The following is a 26,860-nucleotide window of genomic DNA, read 5'->3' as shown; positions in this document are numbered from 1 at the left end:
AATAACAGGCGGTGCTATTTCCTTTCTGAGATTCCTCCTATAATACGTGATCCACGGGACTTGTTCGGTGGGCAGAATGAGTTTGTTGACACTTATGTTAGGAATCGATTCAGGTAAGATTGACAGACTTGGACCCCAATTAGTCTCTTCACTAGTACTCTCTCCCTGAAGAGGACTAAGGGGAAAGAAGGGGTGATTTTTTAAGGTCACATCCATGGAGACAAAATATTTTCGGAAAGGATGGTAACATTTGTACCCACGTTGATGAAGTGGATATCCCACAAAGACACTTTTGGGCCCGGGGGGTAAACTTGGTTCGACTAGGACTATGGGTATGGACGAACACAATACACCCAACACCCGAAGCGGAACATCAGGATGAGTCGGTTATCAGGATAGGACTTTTTGAAACAGTCTAAGGGGGTTTGGAATTTTAAGACCCAGGAAGGCATTCGGTTTATCAAATGAGTTGCTGTTAGAACCGCATCTCCCCACAAATAGGACAGAAGAAAAGTTGACAACATAAGAGACCGAGCAACTTCGATCAGATGACGGTTTTCTCCGGCTCCAGTCCATGAGTCAGAACGAGTGTTAGTTCCAGGTACTAGTACTCCTATACCTGATAATGGTAACATTTATGTTGATAATGATGCTTGTGTTGAAAATGATGCGAGTAAAGACAAGAAAGACAATGTCAGCACCAAGGATTGTACTGAGAATGTGATGGTAGCTGTGAAGAACCTGTTCTAGCAAAGAACATTGTTGACGGTGGAAGAGATCCCTTAGAAGACAAGACACATGAACAGGAGGCTGAATGCAGTAGGGAGCCAGAGGAGAAGAAAGACCATGATGCCTCTCTTGACCTCCCTATTGCCTTAAGGAAGGGTACGAGATCTTGCACGAAGTATCCTTTGCAGAGTTACTTGTCTTGTTGAATATGGGAAATCACCTCTTACCTTATACATATGATTTTATTCCCTATAATTTGGGTTTACTTTTATTCTTTCCATATGTACATTTTTTGATTGTTATAAGGTTTTCCTTAATTAGCTATCATAGGTGTATATATAAGGGATGCTCCCTCTTGTAAAATCATTATAAGAAATATAAAAAAAGTTTTGTATTACAACATGGTATCAGAGCCAACCCTATGAATCTTTTCTATAGGTTTCACGTCCGAAACCTTAGAAAAGAAAACAGAAAACCTTAAACATACCTAGTAGCTCCATCGATTCCTTGCGTGAAGCTTCACGTCCGAAGAAAAATGCATTAAACCCAGCCAACAATCCGAAAATCTGAAGAACAAAGTCTTCGACCGACGATTCACAGCCGAAACACATTTTCTAAAGCAAAAACGTTCATCCGACGACCACGATTCTCTAAAGAAAAAACGTTCATCCGACGGCCACGAACACATTCATCAACCAGAAGTCATCGACCGTGGGTGCTGATTCCCGAAAGTCTCGTCTCTGATCGTGAGTAGTCGCGGATCGTGGGTGGAGATCGCCGAAAACGAAATCGCGGCAGCATCATCGACGAAATCTCGAGGGAACGGGTTAAGTTGAGTCGGGTCGCGCAAACGAGGTTGGGTCGAAACCGAGTCAGCGTCTTCTGGGTCAGATCAGGTTGGCAGAACCGCGAGTGAACAGGTCAGAAACTGCAGGGTCGTGTGAACAAAGTCAGGTCGAACCGGGTCGGAGTCTTTTGGGTCGGATCGGGTGAAATCTCGAGCCTGGAGCGTGAATCGGGTCTGGACAATTTTTTGATCAATTTTTCATCTTTTTTTTTCCTTATTTCCTGCTTAATTAATTATTTTGCCAATCAACAATCTTTTATGGCATCCATAAATTCTAACAATACTGAAGGGACCATACTTCCAATTACTAATCACAAATTAAATGGAAGGAATTACCTACATTGATCACAATCAGTTATGATGTTCATATGTGGAAAAGGAAAGGAAGATTACCTGTCAAGCAAAAATCCTATCCCAGACCAACTTGATCAAAGATACAAGACATGGAAAGCGGAAAATAATATGGCTATGTCATGGCTAATCAACTCCATGACGACAGAGATCGGTGAAGGTTTTTTACTCTTCTCAACTGCAAGCGAAATCTGGGAAGCAGCTCGTGAAACTTATTCTGACCAAGAAAATACTGCAGTCATTTGAAATTGAAGGCAAAATTCATGAGCTATGGCAAGAGGATATGCAAGTCACTCACTATTTTACTCAACTATCTCGACTTTTTGCAGCAACTGGATGTATTTGAAAGCCATAAGTGGAAATGCGCTGCAGGTGAAGCTACATTCAAAAAGATAGTTGAAAAGAAACGAGTGTTCAAATTTCTGCTTGGCCTTAATAAAGAACTTGATGAGGTACGTGGTAGAATCTTAGCTATTAAACCATTAACTAACATCAGAGAAGTTTTTGCAGAAGTGAGAAGAGAAGAAAGCAGGAAGAAACTAATGTTAGGAGTGACTGCCAGTTCAGAACCTGAAGGATCAGCCTTACTTGCTCGAAACCTTGGTAATGAGGTACGTACAAATACTCATGATAACCGTTACAATCGAAACCAGAACTACACATGAACTGAGAATCGACAACGAAAACCAAGACCATGGTGTGAACACTGTAAAAAACCAAGACACTAAAGAAGTGTGTTGGGATATTCATGGAAAACCTCCAGATTGGAAGCACAACAAAGGTACAGGAGACAGACGTGGAAAGACCTATCAAGCAAGCACATCATCAGAAGTTAACGTCAACCCTGAATATAATGTGTTTACTAAGGAGCAGTTGGACCTTCTCCAAAAACTATTCGGCCAACCGAAACCTATTAAAAAAACATTAGAAACCACCGTATCAACAATGGCACAATCAGGTAACTTTCTTTGGGCCCTTAATGCAACCAAAGAAAATTTTAGTACTTGGATTATTGACTCTGGTGCATCAGATCACATGACAGGTGACATCTCACTTTTAACTAACTACACACACTGTAACAGTCAAATTACAGTAAAGATTGCCGATGGTACCTATTCTAAAGTAATGGGAACTGGAAATGTGTTTGTATCTAAAGATCTAGTATTAGAAAATGTGTTGCATGTCCCAAATCTTAAATGCAATCTTCTTTCCATAAGCAAACTAACGCTTATGAAAAATTACAGTACAACTTTCTACTCACATAATTGCATATTTCAGGATTTGAATTCGGGGAAGATGATTGGCAATGCTAAGGAAACCTCGAGTCTCTACATACTAAATGCTCTTAAGCCTCAAGTCAAGGAGTTAGGTCTTAGCAAATCTCGTTTTATTTCTAAAAACTATTATGATAGTACATCTAGTTCATCTAATTTTGTTGTCTCTAAAGATGATTATGTTAGTACATCTACTTTTGTTGCTTCTAAAGACAATTATGATAGTACAATAATGTTATGGCATAATCGTTTAGGACATCCCAATTTTCTATATTTAAAACGAATGTTTCCAGATATTTTCAATAAAAGTTCTCAGGTGTTTCAATGTGAGTCTTGTGAAATGGCAAAGTTGGCTCGATCCTCATATCTGGTAAGCGCATATAAACCCTCTTATCCCTTTTCTATGATGCATAGTGATGTTTGGGGACCTAGTAGAGTTCAGAATGTAATAGGAGCTAAATGGTTTGTTTCATTTATCGATGATCACACTAGACTTACTTGGGTATTTTTAATGAAAGAAAAATCTGAAGTTACTTCCATATTCCAGAATCTGTTTGCCATAATTTTCAATCTCTTTAACACCAAAATCCAAATTCTTCACACTGACAATGCTAAGGATTATTTTAACACTTCCTTGAAAAATTTTCTAAACGAAAAAGGTATTGCCCACCTGAGTACATGTCCTACTACTCCCCAGCAAAATGGAATTGCGGAGAGAAAAAACAGACACCTCCTAGAAATTTCTAGAGCTTTAATGTGTCACGCTAACACCCCCCACCTTTTTTGGGAAGAAGCGGTTCTAACAACCACCTATCTTATTAATAGAATGCCCTCTCGAATATTAGACTTCAAAACTCCCTTACAAAAACTTAAGGAAGTATTTCCACATGATAGACTATTTTCTCAAGTCCCTTTAAAAAAATTTGGTTGCACAGTCTTTGTCCAAGATCATAGACCCAATAGGAGTAAGTTAGATCCTAAGGCAATAAAATACATCTTTCTTGGTTATGCTCCAAGCCAAAAGGGATACAAATGCTACTCACCAACTACAAAAAGGTTCTATACATCCATGGATGTAACCTTCTTTGAAACCCAACCTTACTTCAAAAAGCAAGACACCGTTGAACCTTCAACCCTCATAGAAAACGGAAAACTTCTGGAAAGCGAAGAAACTAAAAAACTAGATCTCTTTGAAGAGAGTGCTCCATATGTTCCTTATATACATGAAATAGATATTCCCAATCAAGGCCCACCAGAAAGTAGGAAAGATCCTATAGTCTATACTAGAAGGAAGAACACCCTTGAACATGCACCAGTACTCAATCAAAACCCAACCAAAATACAGGAAAATCATGTCTCCAACTCCACAGCTGAAACACTTAATGAAGACATTGATCTTCCTATTGCAAAACGGAAAGGAGTAAAAACCAATATCTCATCCAAAACTATATCCTACAAAAACCTCTCTCCCAAGTTTAAAGCATTCACAACCACACTATCCCAAGTTTACATTCCGAACAATGTTTATGAAGCCCTCAATGACATTAATTGGAAGCAAGCTGTATTAGACGAAATAAAGGCCTTGGAAAAGAACCACATGAGAAATAATAGACCTACCTCTAGGAAAGAAAATAGTAGGATGCAAATGGATCTTCACTATCAAGTACAAGGCTAATGGAGAAATAGATAGGTTCAAAGCTAGACTCGTCGCCAAAGGATTCACCCAGTCCTATGGCATTGACTATTAAGAAACATTTGCCCCGGTAGCAAAATGAAATACTATTCGTGTCCTATTTTCCCTAACTGTGAATAATGATTGGATTCTTCACCAATTAGACATAAAGAATGTCTTCCTTAATGGAGACTTAGAAGAAGAAGTGTATATGGATATACCGGCCGGTGTAGAATCTACTCAAACCATAAATAAGGTATGCAAACTCAAAAAATCCTTATATGGCCTAAAACAATCCCCTAGGGCGTGGTTTGAAAAATTCTCAAGAGTGGTAAAGGAAAACGGGTACTCACAATGTCAATCTGACCATACTCTCTTCGTCAAACATTCTTGCACAAGTAAAATAGCAATTATCATTGTCCATGTAGATGACATTATCCTTACTGGAGACCATGAAGAAGAAATAAGAAATCTAAAACTTCTCTTAGCCAAGGAATTCGAAGTAAAGGACTTAAGAAACCTTAAATACTTCCTGGGAATGGAAGTAGCCCGCTAAAAAATAGGCTTGAGTATTTCTCAAAGAAAATATGTCCTTGACCTGTTAAAGGAAACTGGAATGCTTGGATGCAAGCCTGCTAATACTCCAATTGACACTAACAATCACATAATCAAAGAAAACAATCACAAACTGGTTAATAAAGATCAGTATCAAAGGCTAGTTGGAAAATTGATTTACCTAACTCACACAAGACCTGATATCTGTTTTGCAATTAGTTTTGTAAGTCAATTTATGAACAGTCCAACAGAAGACAATATGCAAGCTATATACAGAATACTCAGGTACTTGAAAGGAACTCCAGGAGAGGGATTATAATTCAAGAAATCTAAGAGAAGAAACATCGAAATCTTCACAGATGCCGATTGGGCAAGCTAAAAAATAGACAGAAGGTCAACTTTCGGATATTGCACCTTTGGGGAAATTTAGTCACCTGGCGAAGCAAGAAACAATTTGTAGTATCCAAAAGCAGTGTTGAAGCAGAACTAAGAGCTCTAGCTCAAGAAATATGTGAAGGAATGTGGCTCAAAAGCATTCTATCTGAACTTAAAATCAAATCAGAAGAACCAATGGAGGTACACTGTGATAATCAAGCTACTATCAGTATCGCCAAAGACCCAGTCCATCATGATCGCATAAAATATGTGGACATTGATTGACACTTTATTAAAGAAAAAATTGAAAACAAAAGCATCTCACTCAACTACATATCTACCAAGAGGCAAATTGATGACATACTAACAAAGGCCCTTTCCAAGAATATGTTTGAAGACTTAAAAATCAAGCTGGACTTAATCAACAGATATTGCCCAGCTTGAGGGAGAGTGTTGAATATGGGAAATCACCTCTTAACTTATACATATGATTTTATTTCCTGCAATTTGGGTTTACTTTTATTCTTTCCATATGTACATTTTTTTACTGTTATAAGGTTTTCCTTAATTAGCTATCATAGGTGTATATATAAGGGATGCTCCTTCTTGTAAAATCATCATAAGAAATATAAGAAAAGTTCTGTAATACAACATGTATTATAGCAACTTGTCTCCCATATTTAAAGCCCTCACTACAAGCCTAGACACAGTTACGATACTAAGCAGCATACATGCAGCAATAGAGATTCCCGAATGGAGAGCTGCAATCATGGAAGAAATGGGGGCACTTGAGAAAAATAACACGTAGGACCAGGTTACTCTTCCTAAGGGACACAAAGCAGTTGGGTGCAAGTGGGTGTTTACCGTTAAATATAGACCTGATGGAACGATTAATAGATACAAGGCCCGATTAGTTGCTAGAGGTTTCATTCAGACCTTTGGAATAAATTAATTCGAGACTTTCTCCCCAGTAGCAAAATTAAACACAGCTCGGGTTCTTCTCTCAGTTGCGGTTAATAAAGATTGAACTCTCCACCAGTTTGATGTGAAGAATGTCTTCCTTAATGGGGAAATAGAAGAAGTTTACATGAGTCCACCCCCAAAGTTCGAGAAACAGTTCAATCACCGGGTATGTAAACTACGGAAGTCCCTGTATGGGTTGAAACAGTCTCCGAGAGCATGATTTGGTAAATTCACTACCTTTGTGAAGTCACAAGGGTACAGTTAGGAACACTCAGATCATACCCTCTTTACAAAGAGATCAGTATCCGGGAAAATTGCAATTTTGATTGTGTATGTTGATGACATTGTTATTTCAGGTGATGATGCTTCATAAATTGACAGATTGAAGAGGAAAATGGCTAAGGAATTTGAAATAAAAAATCTTGGGAAGTTGAGATACATTCTCGGAATGGAAGTGGCTCGATGAAAAGAAGGCATTTCAGTGAAAATACACTCTGGATTTACTTAAGGAGACAAATATGATAGGCTGTAAACCAGTAGACACTCCTATGGAAGCCAATGCTAAACTTAGTAACTTGAGTAACAGTGTTCCAGTTAACAAGGAGAGATATCAACGACTTGTTGGGAAGCTAATTTATCTCTCCCATACCAAACCAGATATTGTGGATGCAGTCAGTGTAATTAGCCAGTTCATGTAGTCTCCTTACGAAGAACATATGAGAGCAGTGGAGCGCATCCTAAGGTACTTGAAAACCTCTCCGGGCAGAGTGTTGATGTTCAGAAAGTTCAACAGACGATGCATCGAGGCATACACAGATGCAGATTGGGCAGGTTCTGTGGTAGATAGAAAGTCGACATCAGGATCTGTCTCTTATACACATCTAGATGTGTATAAGAGACAGGTTCTGTGGTAGACAGAAAGTCGACATCGGGATATTGTACCTTCGTGTGGGGTAACCTTGTGACGTGGAGGAGTAAGAAACAAGGAGTTGTTGCCAGAAGTAGTGCCGAAGCTGAATACAGGGCCATGAGTCTAGGGACTGTCTCTTATACACATCTAGATGTGTATAAGAGACAGATTTTGTCTTTTCACTATACTCTAGGGTTTCCCTTTTTTCTATTTAAGCATGTAGCCTCTGTGTATCTGGTGTATCAAATTATAATAAGAAAAACTCTATATCATGGTTTTTTCTCCTTGTATTAAGGTTTTCCACGTATACTTGTGTGTGCCCTCTCTTCCTTCTCTTTCTACTTTTCATCAATAACAAAGCATTAAAATCCCAATGGCCTCTAGACACCCTAGCCATCACCCAATCATCACCATTGCTGGACCCTAGCGGCCAAGTAAAATGGCACTCCAGCATATTTTTTGCTACAATGTTATTGTTGCCATTTTGTTGCCGCAGCCTTAGAATCTTCTCACTGTAGCCCTAAGGTACCACCATCATCCTCTTTTGTATTGAAAGCACCGTCGTGGGTGGGTCTTCAAGCCGTAGTTGAAGACGATGTCCCGTCGGTGGTAGGTTTTGTTTTGTGGGTTCGCTGCCAGCTTCACGTTCGTGTTACAAATAGCAAAAGCAAAAGAAATGCTTACCAAAGCAGCAGAAATTTGAAGATACATGATTAATTGGTTGTAAAGTAGCAGAAACTCCTATTGAACCTAATTTGAAGTTACAAATAGCATTAGCAAAAGAAATCAAAGACAGAGCAATACCAAAACGCTTGTTGGATGGTTAATTTATCTGACATTGCATATGTTGCAAGTATAGCAAGTCAATTTATGCATGCTCGTTGATCAACTCATTTTGAAGCTACCTATAGGATTTTGAGATGCCTAAAAGGAACTCATTTCAAAGGTATGTTATTTTTTTTTAAAAAAAACCACCACTCCCAAATAGAAATTTATACTAAGCTAGTGGGTAAAGGCAAATTTAGTTATATATCATCTAGGACATCCTGAACCAACCCGCTCCGATACCATCTTAAATCACCAATTGACCCAAAAGCTTAAGCTAGTGGGTAAAGGCAAATTAAATTATATATCATCTAACAAATAGAAGGTCTGCCTTAGGTTACTATTCCTTTAATGGAGGAAACCTTGTCACATGGAGAAGTAAAAACCAAAATGTGGTGACTAGAAATAGTGCTGAAGCAGACTTTAGAGCTTTAGCCCATGTAATTTGTGAAGGTATATGGATTAAAAGAATACTTGAAGAATTGAAGTTTCCACAAACACGCCCATTCGAATAAAGGTGTCATTTCTATTGCTCATAATCTAGTTCTACATGATAGAACAAAACACGTTGAAGTTGACAAGCATTTTATTAAAGAAAAGATTGATACATGTGCAATATGCATTCCTTATCTTCGAACAACAAAGTAGGTTGTTGATGTACTAACAAAAATATTTCCAAAGAAGCAATTTGACAGAATGATTAGCAAGTTGACTATGGAAGATATCTTTAAACCAACTTGAGGGGGAGCGTTGGTCCTATTATACATTTATGTGTGGAGATTCTTTGTCAATATTTTCCTTTTGTATTGTTATTTCCTTTCTGTGTAAAATGTATTATTTCTCACACTTACGAGAGTACAACGCTCCTAATTTGAATAGAATACAGACTTAATGAAATAAGGAAAATATTGACAAAATAGGAAAGAATTTAACAGAATAATTACAGCAAATAAGACCAAATAAAATAAAATATTTGCATAAATCAACACTCCCCTCAAGCTGTTTTAAAGATGTCTTCCATTACCAGATTGCTAATCAATTTGTCAATACATCAGCAATTTGCTTAGTTGTAGGGAGATAGGTAGTACATATCACTCTAGTATCAATCTTCTCTTTTATAAAGTGTTTATCAACCTTTATATGTTTTGTCCTATCATGTAAGACTGGGTTGTGTGCTATAGAGATAGCAGCCTTATTGTCACAATAAACTCATATAGGCGATACCTGGATAAATTTCAATTCCTCAAATAATCTTTTTATCCGTATGCCCTAACAAATGCCATGTGCTAAAGCCCTGAACTCTGCTTCAGCACTACTCCTGGCTACCACACTGTTTCTTGCTTCGCCATGTAACAAGATTGCCTCCAACAAAGGAACAATAGCCAAAAGTTGATCTCCTGTCTGTGATACTACCAGCCAAATCAGCATCAGTGTAAATTTTCACTTGTAAATGACCATTCTTCTTAAATAGTATCCCTTGTCTTGGAGTCCCTTTCAAAAATCTTAGAATTCCGTAGACAGCTTCAAAGTGGATTACCCCTGGGGCATGCATGAACTAGCTCACCAGACTGACAACAAAAGTAATATCTAGATGAGTATGGGATAGATAAATAAGTCTTCCCACGAGTCTCTGGTATTTCTCCTTGTCTTTTATCTCTGTATCCCTTGCAATTTGTAATTTTAAGTTTGGCTCAATAGGAGTTTCTGCTGTACGACAACCAAGTAAACCCGTCTCTTTGAGTAAATCAACGACATATTTGATTTGACTAAAAAAGATACCTTGTTTTGATCTAGCAAATTCCATCCTTAGAAAGTATTTTAAGGTTCCCAAGTCTTTAATTTGGAATTCATTAGTTAGTTTGCCCTTCAAGTTGTTCATCTCAGCTTCATCATTATCTGTAAGAATGATATCATTAACATAAACTATTAAAACCACCATTTTATCATGACTAGTATGTCTGTAGAAAATGGTGTGATTTGCTTGACTCTGACAAAAACCATAACCTATCACTGCTTTCTCAAAACGTCCAAACCACGCTCTAGGAGTTTGCTTAAGATCATAGAGAGATTTCTTTAACTTGCAAACTTTGTTAGTTCCAAGATTGGCTTCAAACCCTAGTGGTAAGTTCATAAATACCTCTTCTTCAAGTTCACCATTAAGGAAGGCATTTTTTACATCAAGTTGATAAAGATGCCACTCACAATTAACTGCGATAGATAACAATACTCTGATGGAATTGATTTTTGCAACATAGGCAAATGTTTCATGATAATCAATCCCATAAGTTTGTGTAAAGCCTTTAGCAACCAGCCTCGCTTTATATCTTTCAACACTCCCATCAGCTTTGCACTTTATAGAAAACATAAGGGCATGTAAAACTCTTAGGTTTGAGAAAGAATCAGAATACTTTATTCATTCACCAAAGATATGAATATATACAAGTGTACAAAGCATAGAAAAGGAAAATATCACAAAATATTTACAAGAATGGAAAATCCTAATTATAGAATTATAACACTCCCCCTCAAGTTGGAGCATATATGTTAATCATGCCCAACTTGTTACATAGATAATCTATACGTCTTCCATCCAATGCTTTCGTGAAGATGTCTCCTAATTGTTCTCCAGTCTTCACATATCCTGTAGATACCAACCCTTGTTGAATTTTCTCATGTACAAAATGGCAATCAACTTCAATATGTTTAGTCCTTTCATGAAATACTGGGTTAGACGCAACATGAACTGCTGCTTGATTATCACACCACAACTTTGTCGGTGTGGTGATTTCAAATCCCAACTCAACAAGAAGTTCATATATCCAAATCAATTCACACATAGATTATGCCATTGCTCTATATTCTGATTCTGCACTTGAACGTGACATCACATTTTGCTTCTTACTCTTCCAAGAAATCAAATTACCACCAACAAAAACACAATACCCTGAGGTTGATCTTCTGTCTTCTTTAGATCCTGCCCAATCAGCGTCTGAGAAACATTCAATATTCGTATGACCATAATCCTTATATAATAAACCACGCCCGGGAGCAGCCTTCAAATAACAAAGAATCTGTTCCAATGCAGCCCAATGATCAACTGTAGGGCATGAGATGTACTGACTCACAATACTTATTGAATAGGCTATGTCGGGTCGAGTCACTGTAAGGTAATTAAGTTTTCCCACTAACCTCCTATATCTTTCAGGATCTTTTAACAATTCTCCATCTTTTGTAAGCTGTAACTTGGGCATCATTGGGGTACTACATGGCTTAGCCCCTAGCTTTCCTGTTTCAGTCAACAAGTCAAGTACATATTTTCTCTGTGATAATAGAATTTATTTCTTGCTTCTTATTACCTCAATTCCTAAGAATATTTCAACATGCCCAAATCTTTTGTATGGAATTGACTATGAAGAAGGGTCTTTAGAGACTGGATACCTGAAGCATCATCACCAGTAATCACAATATCATCCACATATACAACTAACAAGATGACACCACCCTTAAATCTCTTAAAAAAGACTGAATGATCTGACCTACTCTTCCACATTCCAAAGCTTTCAATCACCTGACTAAATTTACCAAACCAAGCTCGTGGGCTCTGCTTTAATCCATACAAGGATTTACGAAGGCGACACACTGTTCCATTCTCCCCTTGAGCAACAAACCCTGGTGGTTACTCCATATACACCTCTTCTTGAAGATCACCATGAAGAAATTCATTTTTAATATCAAGCTGATGTAAAGGCCAATGATTGATTGAAGCAAATGAAATAAACAACCTCATGGATGCCATTTTTGCTACAGGAGAAAAAGTATTAGCATAGTCAACGCCATAAGTTTGTGCGTAGCCTTTTGCTACGAGGCGCGCTTTTAACCGAGCAACAGAACTATCAGGATTGACTTTAACTGCAAACACCCATTTGCAACCGATAGTCTTCTTTCCTATAGGGAGAGAGATTAAATCCCAAGTACAATTATCATCTAAGGCAGTCATCTCCTATACCATTGCGGCACACCAACCAGGATGAGACAAATCCTCATGAACAGTTTTCGGGATGGATACAGACTCTAAGGATGCAATGAATGAACACGTGGAAGGTGACAAATGGTTATATGAAACAAAAGAAGAAATAGGATGAGTACAAGTACGTTGACCTTTACGAAGAGCAATAGGAAGATCATCACCCGTTTCTGGATCCAATGACGAAGAAGACTCTGGTACAGGGCATGGAACTGGAGGTTGTCGTCGAGTATAGACCTTAACGATGGAAGGAAGAGATGAATCAGGAAGAGTAGAGGTAGCCACAGGAAGAGATGAATCAGGAAGAGGATCGGAAGAAGAAATAACTGTGTAGACAAGGAAATCATCCTCTAATTCATTATGCTCCCCCTGACTCTTATTCGAGAGAAAGACAGTGATGAAAAAAATAGGGTATGTTCAAAAGATGTGATATCAGGAGAGACTAAATATTTATTAAGACTAGGACAATAACACCGATACCCCTTTTGGACACGAGAATAACCAAGGAAAATACATTTTAAGGACTTTGGATCTAGCTTAGTATGTTGAGGCCGAACATCCCGAACAAAGCAAGTACAACCAAATATTCTGGGTTGAATGGGAAACAAATGTTGCTTGGGGTATAAAGTACGAAAAGGTATCTCACCCTTAAGAATGGAAGAGGGCATGCGATTTATTAAGAAACAAGCTGTGGAAACAGCATCAACCCAAAAAGATTTTGGAACATGCATCTTTTGTTCTACAACCCCATTTTTAGATGGAGTATCAACACAAGAAGATTGATGAAGAATGCTATGGGCATCTAAATAAGACTTGAGTGTATGAGAGAAATATTCCTTAGCATTATCACTTCGTAGGTTTTTAAGAATATCACTAAACTGAGTTTGAATTTCGGCATGGAAGTTACGAAAATGAGAAAGTAACTCATAACGACTTTTCATTAAATATAACCACGTAACACGAGAATAGTCGACAAATGTAACAAAATACCTAAACCCTCCTTTGGCCTCAACAGGACAGGGACCCCAAACATCAGAATGGACTAATTCAAAAGGAGCACTAGCTCGTTTATTGACTCGAGGATACGAACTCAAACGATGAAATTTAGCAAACTGACATGACTACAATCGAAAGAAGACAAATGTTGAAGTTGTGGACAAAGACTCTTCAACACAGAGATAGACGGATGACCCAAACGATAATGCTCTTCAAAGAGAGATGACACGTTAGAGCATGTGATGGCTGTAGGTGTTTGTGGTTCAAAGATGTAAAGACCTCTAAATTCACGCCCTTTATCAATAGTCTGCTTCGTCATAAGATCCTGAAATAAGCAATAACCAGAAGAAAAGGAGACATAACTATGAAGATCATGAGTGATTTTACTGACCGAAATCAAATTAAATGAGAAATTTGGTAAATTTAAAACTGATGACAAAGAAATTGATTCAGTGAGATGGACGGTTCCTGATCCTAAAACAGGAGTGGAGGTTCCATCAATTATAGTGACATTAGGTGAAGAGGTAGATGTACAAAGGGTAGAGAATAAACTGGGGTTACCTGACATATGGTCTGTAGTGCCAGAGTCAATGACCCATTTTGACGTGGAGGAAAATGACATTTAGAATTGTTACTTGTCTTTGCGATGGTCGTAATGGGAGTAGAGGATGATGCCCTCAATGACTCTTGTTACTGCTTAAATTTAGCAAACTCCCCTGCAGAAATCGTAATTGACTTGTCAAGATTATCAGGAGTAAAGGCGACATGTGCAAAGGGTGATGACATCCTCTGACTCTTATTCAGCAATCTTCTGCATTCACGTTTCGTATGACCAGGTTTATGACAATAATAGCAAACAACACCTCCTGGATTTGATCTCCATGAATAGTAGTTGGATCCATTCAACTTGTGTTCAGTTACTTTTGACACCATAGGAATAATCTCAGACATTACTAGTTTCTTATCATCCATTACCTCAAAAAGTAGACACTGGACAGCAAAGAATCAAACCCTAATTTACCGAAGAGATGTCTACACAAGCAATGAGTATATCTATATATTCCAAACAAACACACCACCAAGAAGAGCCAACAACACTGAGGAAACCTCACTGAAGACGGACGAAAAAATGGCGGCGCACGTGCCTACACGCGCTGGTGCGTGGACGGACAGCTGGCTGGAATAGGCGGCGCGTGAGCCTCACGTGCTGGTCAAATGGCAATTGGACTTTTGGGGGTTTTGTAGATCGACGGCTGAGCTTCTCTTTGGAATGGGCGGTGTCGAAAAAACAGCTTTTTTTTTTCCGACGGCGGCGGTGACTAACGACGGCTAACGAATCGAAGACGGCGATTGTGAGTAAACTCACCTCTCCACAAAACCCTAAACGTATCACAAATGGGTTCTAAATTCTCAAACCCTAAGGTTCACAAAAAACCCTAAGTTTATTTAGAGAGCTGTGATACCATGTAAAACTCTTAGGTTTGAGAAAGAATCAGAATACTTTATTCATTCACCAAAATATGAATATATACAAGTGTACAAAGCATAGAAAAGGAAAATATCACAAAATATTTACAAGAATGGATAATCCTAATTATAGAATTATAACCGGGCACAAGCAACTTCAAGTATGTGTCTATTTTTTCGCTCAACAATGCCATTCTGTTGAGGTGTGTCACAACACGTAGCCGGATTAAAAATACCCTTATCTTGCATAAAATTGGTTAATGGTCCATTGAAATATTCAGTGCCGTTATCAGAGTGAATAATTCGAATTTTAGTTTGAAATTGAGTCTCAACCATATTGTAAAACCGAACAAAAACCTCTTTTACCTCTGATTTTTTTGTTAACAAATAAAGCCAAGTTAAACAAGTGTGATCATCTATAAAGGTAACAAACCAACGCTTACCACTCTGAGTCAAGACTTTAGATGGACCCCAAACATCAATATGAATTAAAGAAAAAGGTGATGAAGCCTTGTAAGGTCTAGGCAAATAAGTGGATCGATGATGTTTGGCAAAAATGCAACTTTCACATTGAAAAACAGTATAATCAAATCCTTTAAATAAGTTGAGAAACAAATACTTTAAGTATAAGAAATTCGGATGCCTTAATCTACGATGCCAAAGCATTATAGTTTCTTTAATAGAAGGAGAACAAATACTACTCAAGCCCTGAACTTTTTTATGACTAGCGGAAACGTCGTCAAAGTAATAGAGACCATCAATCATCCTAGCACGTCCAATGCCCCCCACTCCTCCTCTTGATCATGAAAGATACAATGAGTTTCACAAAAGATAACATGACAGTTAGCATTCTTAGAGATTTTACTAACAGATAACAAATTACAAGCTAATTTTGGAACATGAAGGACATAACGTAATGTAAGTTTTGTAGTCAAAGAAATAGTTCCTTTTCCTACAATAGAGGTGAAGCTACCATCAACAATGCGAATTTTTTCATTGCAATACACAGGCGAATATGATTCAAATAAACAAGAGGAACTACTCATATGATCAGAGGCTCTGGAATCAATAATCCACAGAGATGAATTAAGGCAAGAGAGAGCTTGAGGATAAGTACCTGATTGTGCCAGGGAAACACTAGGATTACCAGATGATGAAGTGGACTTTAGTTCCTTGTCGTATATCTCCCAACTTCAGGTTCAACTCAAACACTTGTGACTGGTTGCCCAAATCAGAATACATCTGAGTTACACTATCCCATGGTTCTTTGGTAGTAGGCACATGTAATTAGAGTCGATGTCTTCAACCTTGGAATTGACAAGCCAAGTCATAACCATGGAGTTTTCAGTGTCCCACCCGGCAAATGACGGGTCATCTGGACTAGGGGCAGTTTTTTCTCTCATGATGTAGCCAATCTTCCCTTGTCCACAAATATACATCCGAACACTTTGGGACCAACGAAGAAAATTATCCCCATTAAGTCGAATGGTGGTTATTTGGATAGTGGGACCAGTTGAATGGATACGATTGTCGCAAACTTTAGCAATGAGTGTCATAAGTGTGACATATTGCTGAAAAAACACAAATCCAAAAAGACAAATAGTAAATCTGAAAAAAAAAAAAACAGAGAAAAGAAAATGAAGAAGAAACAGGGGCGGCGGAGCAGTGGCAGCAGCCATCAGTGGTGGAACACGGCGGCAGAGTTGTGGGCGTGACCGGCCGGGAAAGGAAAGACAACCTAGCAGTTGACTGAACAGTATCGAAAGGGAAAAGAAAGGGGCCGAACTTTACCCACACCGCAGTTGGCGGATCCGACGGAAATACGTCAGCCAGCGAGCTCTAGATGTTCGGTGATAACAACAAGCGAGAAAGGAGATCGGCAGCGGTGGTGACGGTGGCACTCCTAGGGTTTTTTAAGTTTTTCAAAAAATTAGGGTTTTTAGGGTTTGAGTATAATTTTACTCTGATACCAGGTGTAAAATGTATTATTTCTCACACTTACAAGAGTACAACGCTCCTAATTTAAATAGAATACAGACTTAATGAAATAAGGAAAATATTGACAGAAAATGAAAGAATGTAACAGAATAATTATAGCAAATAAGACCAAATAAAATAAATATTTACATAAATTAACACTTTCCTTATTTGTAATGAGTCTCTTTTCTATATAAGAAGACTATGTAGCACATATGAAAATCAATATATAGATAAATATATTTTTACCCTCTTAAATTTTTTAAGAAGGCAATATCCTTATTATTATTCTTATTATTATTTGAAAATGGAAACTGAATTTTATTGATATAGTGAAAAGAGAAAATTCTCAAATTACGCCTTGATCGCTTTTTGAAACATTATTCCTCAAGATCCATCTCATTCAAATATGATTTCGGTTCATTCATGTATCCCTTTTGAACCCAAACATTACAAAACTCTTCTTTTTTCAAGGTTCTAGATTCAATAAACTTCTAAAAAATTATGCAAAGGAAGAATTGAAACATAACAACCACACAAAGGATAAAGAAACTAAAAAATTCAAACAATCAAAATTCAAAATCCCAAAGATTCTCTCATTTTTCTCAAACTTTACCCTGAAACAAGGTTTGTGAGACAACATTAAAAAAGAAAAGTTGGGGAATGATAGACAGATTTTAGAGAAAGCCTGAACATATTAAAGGACTAGAGAGAAACTCCCAAAGAAATACATAAAATTCCCCCAACCAAAAAGAAAGGAACCTGTCCTCGAGTTCAAATGGTAAGGGAGAAAGAATTTGGAGGAAAGTATCATGATAAGTCTGCTACATTGAACTCATGACTGATGTGAAAATCATTTGGAAGTTCCACTTTATAAGCATTATCTCTGTTAGATGATATAATTAAATTTTTCTTCTCCCACTAGCTTAAGTTTTTAGGTCAATTGGTGATTTAAGATGGTATCAGAGCCGATTGTTGACGTTCCAGAGTGGAATTGGCAGAGGGTTCTGACCAGGTGTGGCCAAGTGAAGTACCGTCGGGACATTGGCTTTTCAGGAATGGGGTATGGTTAGGAACCAAGGTAGTATCCGCCTTTGTCCCACGTTGGTTAGAATGAGATGACCAATGTTGGTACTTAAGTGGCTTAGCTCTCCCACCCCAATAGCTAGCTTTTGGGGTGTGGTTCTCCAAGTGAAGTACCGTCGGGACATTGGCTTTTCAGGAATGGGGTATGGTTAGGAACCAAGGTAGTATCCGCCTTTGTCCCACGTTGGTTAGAATGGGATAACCAATGTGGTATTTAAGTGGCTTGGCTCTCCCACCCCAATGGCTACTTTTTGGGGTGTGGTTCTCTAAGGTGCTTAAGTACCTAATAATGGTAACAGAGCAGGTGGTCCACGGTGGTCCTGTGTTCAAACCCCTGCATTGTTGTTTCCTCCCCAATTAATATTCATTTCCAATTGTAAGCTTTTGGATCAATTGGTGATTTTAAGAGTTTCCATATCTCTTAAGGACCCCAAAAGGACCATATTTCCTCAGCTTGAGCTTATTGTAAGTCCTGATAAGAAATCGAGTATTTTTTAGGTGAACCATGGCAGGATCCCCTAATTTAAACTCCTTGAAACGACTATGAATGTCAGCTTGCTTCTGGTAAAAATCTGTCATTTGTGTCAAATGATCCGTGACCTCCTTGTGTAAAGCAGCAACGCCCTCGACCATTGACTCAGCCTCCAAACTAAAATCAACAGAAGAAGGGAGGCTAGCTAAGTCGATAGTTAAACGAGGGAGTTTAGTATAAATCACCTCAAATGGGGATTTTCCTATAGTCCTATTCCGCATATGATTGTAGGCCAATTCAGCTTGTGGCTAAGTTAGATCCCATTGTTTCGATTTGTCCCCCCAATGTAGCAAATTAAGTTCCCCAAAACTCGATTGGTCACCTTCGTTTTCCTGTCGGTTTGCGGATGATTAATTGTGCTAAACCGAAGACTAGTATGAAACTTTCTCCAAAAGTGTTTTCCAAAAAAAAATACTAAGGAAATTAACATCCCGATAAAAACGATGGGAATGCCATGTAAATGAACCACCTCCCTTAAAAAGGGTTTCTTTAATGAGCATGATTGAGGTATTATTCATTCTAGAATTTCCCTCCAATCTTGTACACACGAGTTGCACCTTTTTCCAAGAATAATGAGCAAGCATCCTAGAGACTACCAAAAGGGAATTGAAATTCAAATGCACTCCTTCCTTTCACTTTCCTTACCCAGAAAGAAGAATCCTCAATGAATCATGTCCTTTGGGATTGTTGGTGGCCTTGTTCTATGGGTGATTGACTTTTCCAATTGTTTGGTATATTGATGTTTGGGCTTGCTAAGAGAAGGGAGTGCAGATGTAGGATGAGGGGAAAGGAATAGCTGTTTACAATAAGGGTTGGGCTTTGTGGCAGAAGATCTTCTTTGCTATCCTTTAAGGTTTTGGCTTGAAAGGAATGATAGCGTGTTTAGGAATAATGGAGAGGTCTTGAGAAGAAGTCTGGTTTCTAGCGAGGTTTAATGCCTCTATTTAGGCATTGTTACTAGATGTTCCATAATTACTTGCTAGGTTGAATTACTAGGAATCAGAGTCCTTTCTTGTATAGTCAGCAGCTAGGCCCTTTGTGGTGCACTGTTAGTTTGTATGCTCGTGGTCATTTCGTTTTTTTTTTTTTTTTTTTTTTGAAAAGAAAACGAGACTTTTTCATTGAACTAATGAAATGTACAATGGAAATTTTGCCACAACAAGAATAAGATCAAAAGAGAGGAGGACCAGCCCAAAGAATAAGAAAAAAAACATCCAATGAACAAGAGTTTCTGAACGAGACTGCTGACTGCTGTTGACAAAGAGACGAAATTGAAGCTTGAGCAACAAGGGTCTTGGAGAGCGAAAGAGGCTTGATAAAGAGATCATAAAAGGAACGGTTTGCAATCTGGACAACAGGAGACCCTTAACATCCTTTAATTGATCACCCTCTGATTTTATACACCTCCTTCCATCAACTATTTCCACTTCCAAAAAGGAAGTTCCACTCTTTGCATTCCTAACCAAGCTGTCCATTAACTGATGTAACTTCTTTTTTCAAGCTTGCGAACTTGATGCTGAGATTCTCTCAAGGCATAACTCGCAGAATCTTTGTCTGAGCCATCTTCATCTGCAACATTCAGTATCAGTTTAATCAATGATTGATTTACAACATTCCCGTTATCAGATGAAGGTCGATGCCACTTAAATCCAAGCTGCAGCCACCATGCTTGTGCATTTCTACTTCCACATTAGTCTCATCCAAAAGTCTAAGGCTTTCTTCATATGTCCAGTTCGAAGACCAAAGTTGGGAACAGAGTAGAACGACCTCCTCTAGAGAGGTTATATCTCTTCCATTTATCAATTTGCCTTGAATTTTGTCAATCACTGGTTGCCAAAAAGCCACCTGTTTTGGATAACCACCTAACAGGAGGCCAAGGTACATGAAAGGGAGGTGGACAGCCATGCAATTCAGTCTGGATGCCTCTGCATTCAGCTTGATATTATCCTTTCATTTCTTCTCGATGAAAGTTTGATTTCTATTATAAAAAAAACTGTCAAACATAAAATTTATAAGAAATACCTGGATAAATTTTTTGCAAGTAAAACAAGGTTATTATCCCATCCTCATTTTTCTTCAAGAGTTCCCCCATACTATAGAGCACCGTCTCAGAATAATACGGAGTGAGTACACTACATTAAAATATACAAAATGATTTAAAAAAGAAAAGGGAAGAGACAAAAGATGAAAATCCAAATAAAGGGTATACAAATGAATAAAAGATACGAGCAAAAGATGAGGTAGAAAGAAGCACTACTCGAAGGAAAGCATCTGACAAACAGGTTTTGGAGTTGGCATCTCCATGAAAAGTGAATTCGTAAAGAATTGCAGTCTCCGTCTGGCCTCAACATTAACTGGAATATTTGAAGCTGAATCTTTAATGGTTAACAGGGAATGCAATCTTTTGACTTGTGACTTCTGCCGAATGATAACAAAAATTCAGTCCCATAAAATAATAAAAGCATCGTGAATGAAAATGAAGCACGACGAATTAAAAAGAAAAAAATTAATACCAATTCTGGATCTTTGGGCCAATTTAACTTTGTAAACAAGCGACCTTCATTTTTTGCGTTTACTAATATGTTCCATGTTTCATATTGCCCCCTACAAAAATGCAACATCATATGTCAAAAGGATAAATCAATATATAAGTACCTGAAATAAGTAACTACAAGTTCCAGACCTCTTGTCACCAAAAAGAATATCATGGTGCACAACATCATACAAATCTTGAACAGCCTTAACAGCACCTTTTTCCAGCTCCGAAGTTTTTGGCTCTTTCTGTACAATGTCATAATCAAAGTGAAATACAAAAAATACACAAGTAAAAGATTCAATGACCTATACCAACCATCAACTTCGGTTTCTCATACCAAAGTAAATTATTCGAAAAACTAATCAACGACTTTTACTCAAGAGGAGAAACCAATAACATTGCAAAAATTGCTTTTCGCTACCCCTTTCCATAAAGATTACATATGACAGACTATCCTTCAAATCACAACTCACTGAGATATATAAGATAAAGAATCTCCAAAACGTATTCTAATCTAATCATTGTTCATTCCTTTAAACTTGAACTGATAGCTATGATAGTCTTAGAAGCAACTTAGCATCAGTCCAAGAATTAAGATATATAGAAATAATTGAAAATAAAACCCTTATGTTAAAATTTACGGTTATTTTTTAAAATTACATGCTATGTGAGCCACTTATAGTAATTCAAAATTCAATAGCTTTCTAATTTAATGATGGGTATGACTAGCAGTTTTTGCAAACTACAGTAACGTTTAAACTACTTTTAAGATGCAAATTATACAATTTGAAAATTTTGCAACCTACAACGGTTTATTTTGAAACTATCCTAACAAATTAATCAAACAAATTATTTTTGATGAAATGACACCAACCAAGCAACAAAAAAGATGAATTCCTTACAACTTGCTCCTTAGAAGAGAAATTGGCTTTACATCTGATGTTTCCCAACAAGGTAGAACATTTAACTTTTTTTTCTCTTTCTTTTCTTTTTCTTCCTCTTCTTTTTAATATGAAAAAGTTTCCACAAACTAGGTAATACAACTCAAGATTTTGTAATTCAATAAATTTTAAACTAAATATACGTACCAGAATACCCATCAGAGCAGTCACTCTTGTAATCACAAGTGGCAGTTTATTTAGCTGGAAGTCATTGAGAATGGAATTGTTTGCTATACTAGCTTGAATGTCTTCAAAAACCTTTTCAACCCTGAAAAAGTACAAGAAATTTAAATAAAAAGAAAAGACTTTTTTTTTTTCTTTTGCAACAATTAATTTTTTGTGCATCATATAGGTTTTTGATAAAATTTTATATGAAAGGGAAAAGCAAGGTAAAATAAGCCAGCACCATACATTTACTCTAGTCAATTGCAGAGTTTACCCCCCTTTTTTCTTTTTTTAATTATAATGCATTCCTCAACTCACGCTCTAGGCAGATCTATAGTTTTCCTAATGTACCTCTTTTTGGTCAGTAGAGTTGAGGTTTGCATATATGATATATTGCATTATTGAGCTTATAAAAAATAAAAGAACCATATGGAGACTGCAAAGTAAATACCACATCCTTCCTTCCCCAACGAGTAATTCCATTAAGATAAGCTTAATGGCATGGTAACATTCCTGTACTGCATATTTCATATAGTCATCTCTTGAAATATGCTCCCACAACTTGTCATGCGAATCTCGTCTTTCAAGAGCAATATCCTTAGCTCGAAATATCTACAGTTTCATAACCGCAATAAAAATGTTGTAAACAATTGGAACACAATCAGTCAAAGCATCGGTATTAAAAAGCATGATTATTTAAGTCCCTTTTTTTCAAATGATAACTGACCTTGCTGGCAAGAAGAAAAAGTGGCCACTGAACCATGGGAAGATTACCCTTGTTTTTAGGCATTTGAAGTAACTCCATTTCCCTAGAAAACCACAAAAAGTTGAAAAAAAATATGAAAATGAGGCAATAGAAACAATCCATAAACATCTGACAGTACCAGATAGAAGAACATAAAAATCATATAACAGCAAGAATCTCTAGAAAATATACTCACAAGTTTGTAATATAATCTTCTTCCCGTAAACTTGCTATGATTTCATTCCAGAAGGGAGAAAATCGAGCAGCATCGAACTTGTCTTTCTCAACAACCTTGACAAACAACTTAACATATTTGCATGAACACTTTCCATAGATGGGAAGCAAAAATAAGGCCTAAACAGAGGCCTAAATAAAGGCATTTAAGGAAGCAAACTAACATGAGCATGAAAACCTATCATCTAATCAATCTTGTTTCGCATTTTAAAGAACTTTTCTTTTCTCTTTTATAGTTTCTACATACTCAACCCATCAAGAGTCCACCAAGTTGCCTTCCCCTTTTCATTTTTTTTGAGTCTATACTCCCAGTCTCCAAATAAAGCACTTTGCCATCCTCCCTAACCTACAATGTTACATTACAATAGCATTTTAAACCTACAATGCATGCATACACTAATTTTCTGCTAGCACATCCTAGGCTGACATGAGGAAAACTTGGCACTTCAGATACTTGCCAGGCTATCAAACTACAGTGTTAGATCTTTGTTGATTATTTCCTTTTCTTTATTAATTATTGTATTCATTGTGTTATATTTGCTGTAGGCTTATTTTCCTTATTTGTTGGGTGTTCTAAGAAACCCATTCTTTCTCAAAGGGATAAGACCAAAAAAATATTTTCAGCATGGTATGAGAGCACCTAATATATATATATATAAGGAAACAACTTTTCATTGATAAATGAAAAGAGACTAATGCTCAAAGTACAAAGAAACCAAAAGCAAAAATATCCATTAATAAAACGAATACAAATAGAAGAAAAGGAGAAAATGACAAAGCTGGAGAAATAAAATCAATTCAGATCTAACACGAAGAGGCTTGAAACCGTACTTAACCAAAGCGAGCAATCCAATGGAGAGGCTTATCCTATAAAGACCATCGAACTCTTTAAAACCAAAGCTTTAACAGAAAACTCGAACTCCAACTAAGCTTGAGAAAGGACACATGAATAGAAAGATTGCAAGACTATCCAAACTACCAAACAAAGAGGGCACGATACCGAAGGAAGAAGAACCCAACATGAACCAACAACCTTTGAAGATCTTTAAAAAGATTTAATCCTGAAGAGTGTAGCTTCAACCCAAAGGACTACCACCGAAACAAAAGTGCAAAGGAGCATTCTGAAAGATCAGAGACAAATTCAACCCACTTTACACAATTGAAGACCACAAGCTTCTATAAATGGAAAAAAAAATGGATGGTATCCAAGAGAGGAGACAAAGGAGAAGCACTCATCCTTCTAACTTGAACACACTGCTTTTCCTCAATCCTATGGAACAATTAATCAAAAGCTTCCTCTATTTGTTCATCTAAAAACGATTCCTTAGGAATCAAATATAAATGATGAAAATCAGATACTTCACTACTCAAGCTAATGACTGAGTCCTCATCAGAATCATAGGGGCAAGAGAGATCCTCAAAAGGAGTGACAAGCAATACCTCTAGTCAAACCAAGGATGGAAAGAGTCGACTGACTGAAAACCTTTGAAGAACGATGACTCCTTGCTGAACTGTGTTGAAACCATAAAATCCTATCCTCTGCAGCTGCCACTACCTGCATCATCGCCGCCAGTTGTTAACAACTTCGATCATTAGCCACTGGTTGTTCACATCTCACTAGAAGCTCGCATCTCGTCAGAAGCTCATGGTTTTTTGCTGATCTACGTTCGTTGCACACTGGTTTTTGGTTCTCGTCAGTCATTCGTGAGTGGCCATCCTCAATCGTCCTTGTTTGTACTGTCGGCCATCAATTTCTGCCACTATTCCCTTCTGTTCCAATTAACTAAACGACCTTCTATTATAGCTGGCGATGCATGGATATTGTCTCAAAGTGCTTGGAATTCGTTTCTTCCTCAGAATCTTAATGAGTTGGAAACTACTGAATGGGCTTCTTTTTTTATCTACTATCTTCCATTTCATTACATGGCAACGATGATTCTTGGTCCCAACCCCTTGATCCATCGAATACATTTACAGTCAAGTCTCTCATGGCTGCTTTGGTGAGCAACCCTGATCCTTCTTCTAGCTCTCTTTATTAGGTGATTTGGTTAGAGACTTAATCAAATAAGATCAACATTGTTCTTCGGAAGCTTAGTTTTGGAGTATTTTTTTAAATCATACGGAACTTTTCATTAAAGAAATCAAAAGAGACTATTGTTCTAAAGTACAAAGCAAAACAAAACATAAGAAATAGTAGCAAAGGTCACAAAAGTCACAAAACAAGATAGAACAAAAAAAGGAACAAAAAGTCCTTATTTTATAGCTTTGCCTCTCTTCTTCAAAATTGGGAGAGCTTTTTCTAGTCATCTTTGAGTTTTTTCCTTATGTAAATTTCACATATCAATGAAATCAGCGCCTTTTTTTTTAAACAGAAACAAGCCTCTTCATTGAAATAATGAAACGAGACTATTGCTCAAAGTACAAAATATAGATACAAAGAACAACAAGAACTAGAACTAAGGATCAGCAGGTGGGTATCTCAACTAGGTTGACACCACCATATTAAAAAAAAAAACATTAGTATATCTCAAACTTTCAATCAACGTAGTTTGAAGAGGTCCGATGATCTTTTCAAAAACCTAGAAGGAGGCAATAGGGGAACTCACCTGACTTGATGACCAATTCGAAAACCTGCAAAAGATATGTTTAGATACTAGATAAAGGGAGAAAGGTTTATAAAAAGAAATGTAGTTTAGATTGCCATCTTATGAAAAATACCCAAGCCTCTCTTGGAGAGGAACATGTAGAGTGTCCATAAAAGCTCCAGGAAACCGCTTGAACAGTTTATGTACGGCTTCCAATGATCTAATCTGAAGGTGATAAAAAGAGAAAATAGAAACCAAGGTAAAAATGAAAACGGGGGAAATTTTGACTTTCAACTATTGTACTAAAAGCAAGAGTTTTATGCATTCAAGCAAACATAGATGTTAACATGTTAGATTTCAAACCAAATCTCGGCATAACTCCATCACATCAACAAAATTCATTTAAAAGAAGACCATCATTTTATAATCTTTGAATATTATTCAATTGGTTCTTATGTTATTTAATAATATGATGCTATCATAACAATTTATTTGATATTCAGAAATAATCACTCTTTGACAAACAGTTGTTCCAACAAAAATAAAATAATTAACAAATTAGTTAGATGTAGTAATGCTTCATAAATCACAATAAATAAATAAATAAACTGTCAGCTAAAAAAAGATTAGTATATCTTTTATTAGAATAACAATTTTTTTTTTTTTTTTGGGAAATGGAAATGATCCTCAATATTCATTAAGATAATAAAATGAGACTAAAGCTCAAAAAACAAGAGAAACAACAAAATAGGACTAAAACTAAAACTTAGGATCAACAGGTGCACTTGGGCATCTCAACTAGGTTGACACCCCCATAGCACCATCATCATCTCCAAGAACAAAAGATTGTGCGCTTTTTTTTTTTGAACAAGAAACAATCCACTTCATTAAGATAATGAAAAATGTTACAAGTGACAAGAAGGAAACAAACATAAAGTGCACTACAAACAAGCACTCTAAAAAGTACAAAATGGATCAGCAAATGCACTAGGACATCTCAACTAGGTTGACACCTCCCTAGCATTCTCATCATCTCCAAGAAAAACTAGAATCCAAAACTAAGTACAAAAT

General features: G+C 37.1%; 1 protein-coding gene across 1 annotated transcript in view; it reads right to left on the bottom strand.

The window, feature by feature from the left end:
- LOC120071672 (callose synthase 9-like) overlaps window positions 1-26,860 on the bottom strand; it is a 143,548-nt gene that overhangs the window by 24,664 nt on the left and 92,024 nt on the right. The window contains exons 20-29 of the mRNA XM_039024046.1: window positions 25,923-26,014; window positions 25,811-25,835; window positions 23,167-23,261; window positions 22,953-23,034; window positions 22,677-22,837; window positions 22,208-22,328; window positions 21,267-21,364; window positions 21,097-21,187; window positions 20,841-21,001; window positions 20,606-20,715 (exon numbers count right to left, since the gene is read on the bottom strand). Of these exons, the coding sequence (XP_038879974.1) occupies window positions 20,606-20,715; window positions 20,841-21,001; window positions 21,097-21,187; window positions 21,267-21,364; window positions 22,208-22,328; window positions 22,677-22,837; window positions 22,953-23,034; window positions 23,167-23,261; window positions 25,811-25,835; window positions 25,923-26,014 (1,036 nt within the window). The remainder of the gene's footprint in view (window positions 1-20,605; window positions 20,716-20,840; window positions 21,002-21,096; window positions 21,188-21,266; window positions 21,365-22,207; window positions 22,329-22,676; window positions 22,838-22,952; window positions 23,035-23,166; window positions 23,262-25,810; window positions 25,836-25,922; window positions 26,015-26,860) is intronic.

Source organism: Benincasa hispida, chromosome 2 (genome assembly GCF_009727055.1).
Source record: "Benincasa hispida cultivar B227 chromosome 2, ASM972705v1, whole genome shotgun sequence".
Lineage (NCBI taxonomy): Eukaryota > Viridiplantae > Streptophyta > Magnoliopsida > Cucurbitales > Cucurbitaceae > Benincasa > Benincasa hispida.
The sequence above is the reverse complement of the archived record's forward strand: the minus strand, read 5'-3'. Positions and strand labels throughout refer to the sequence as shown.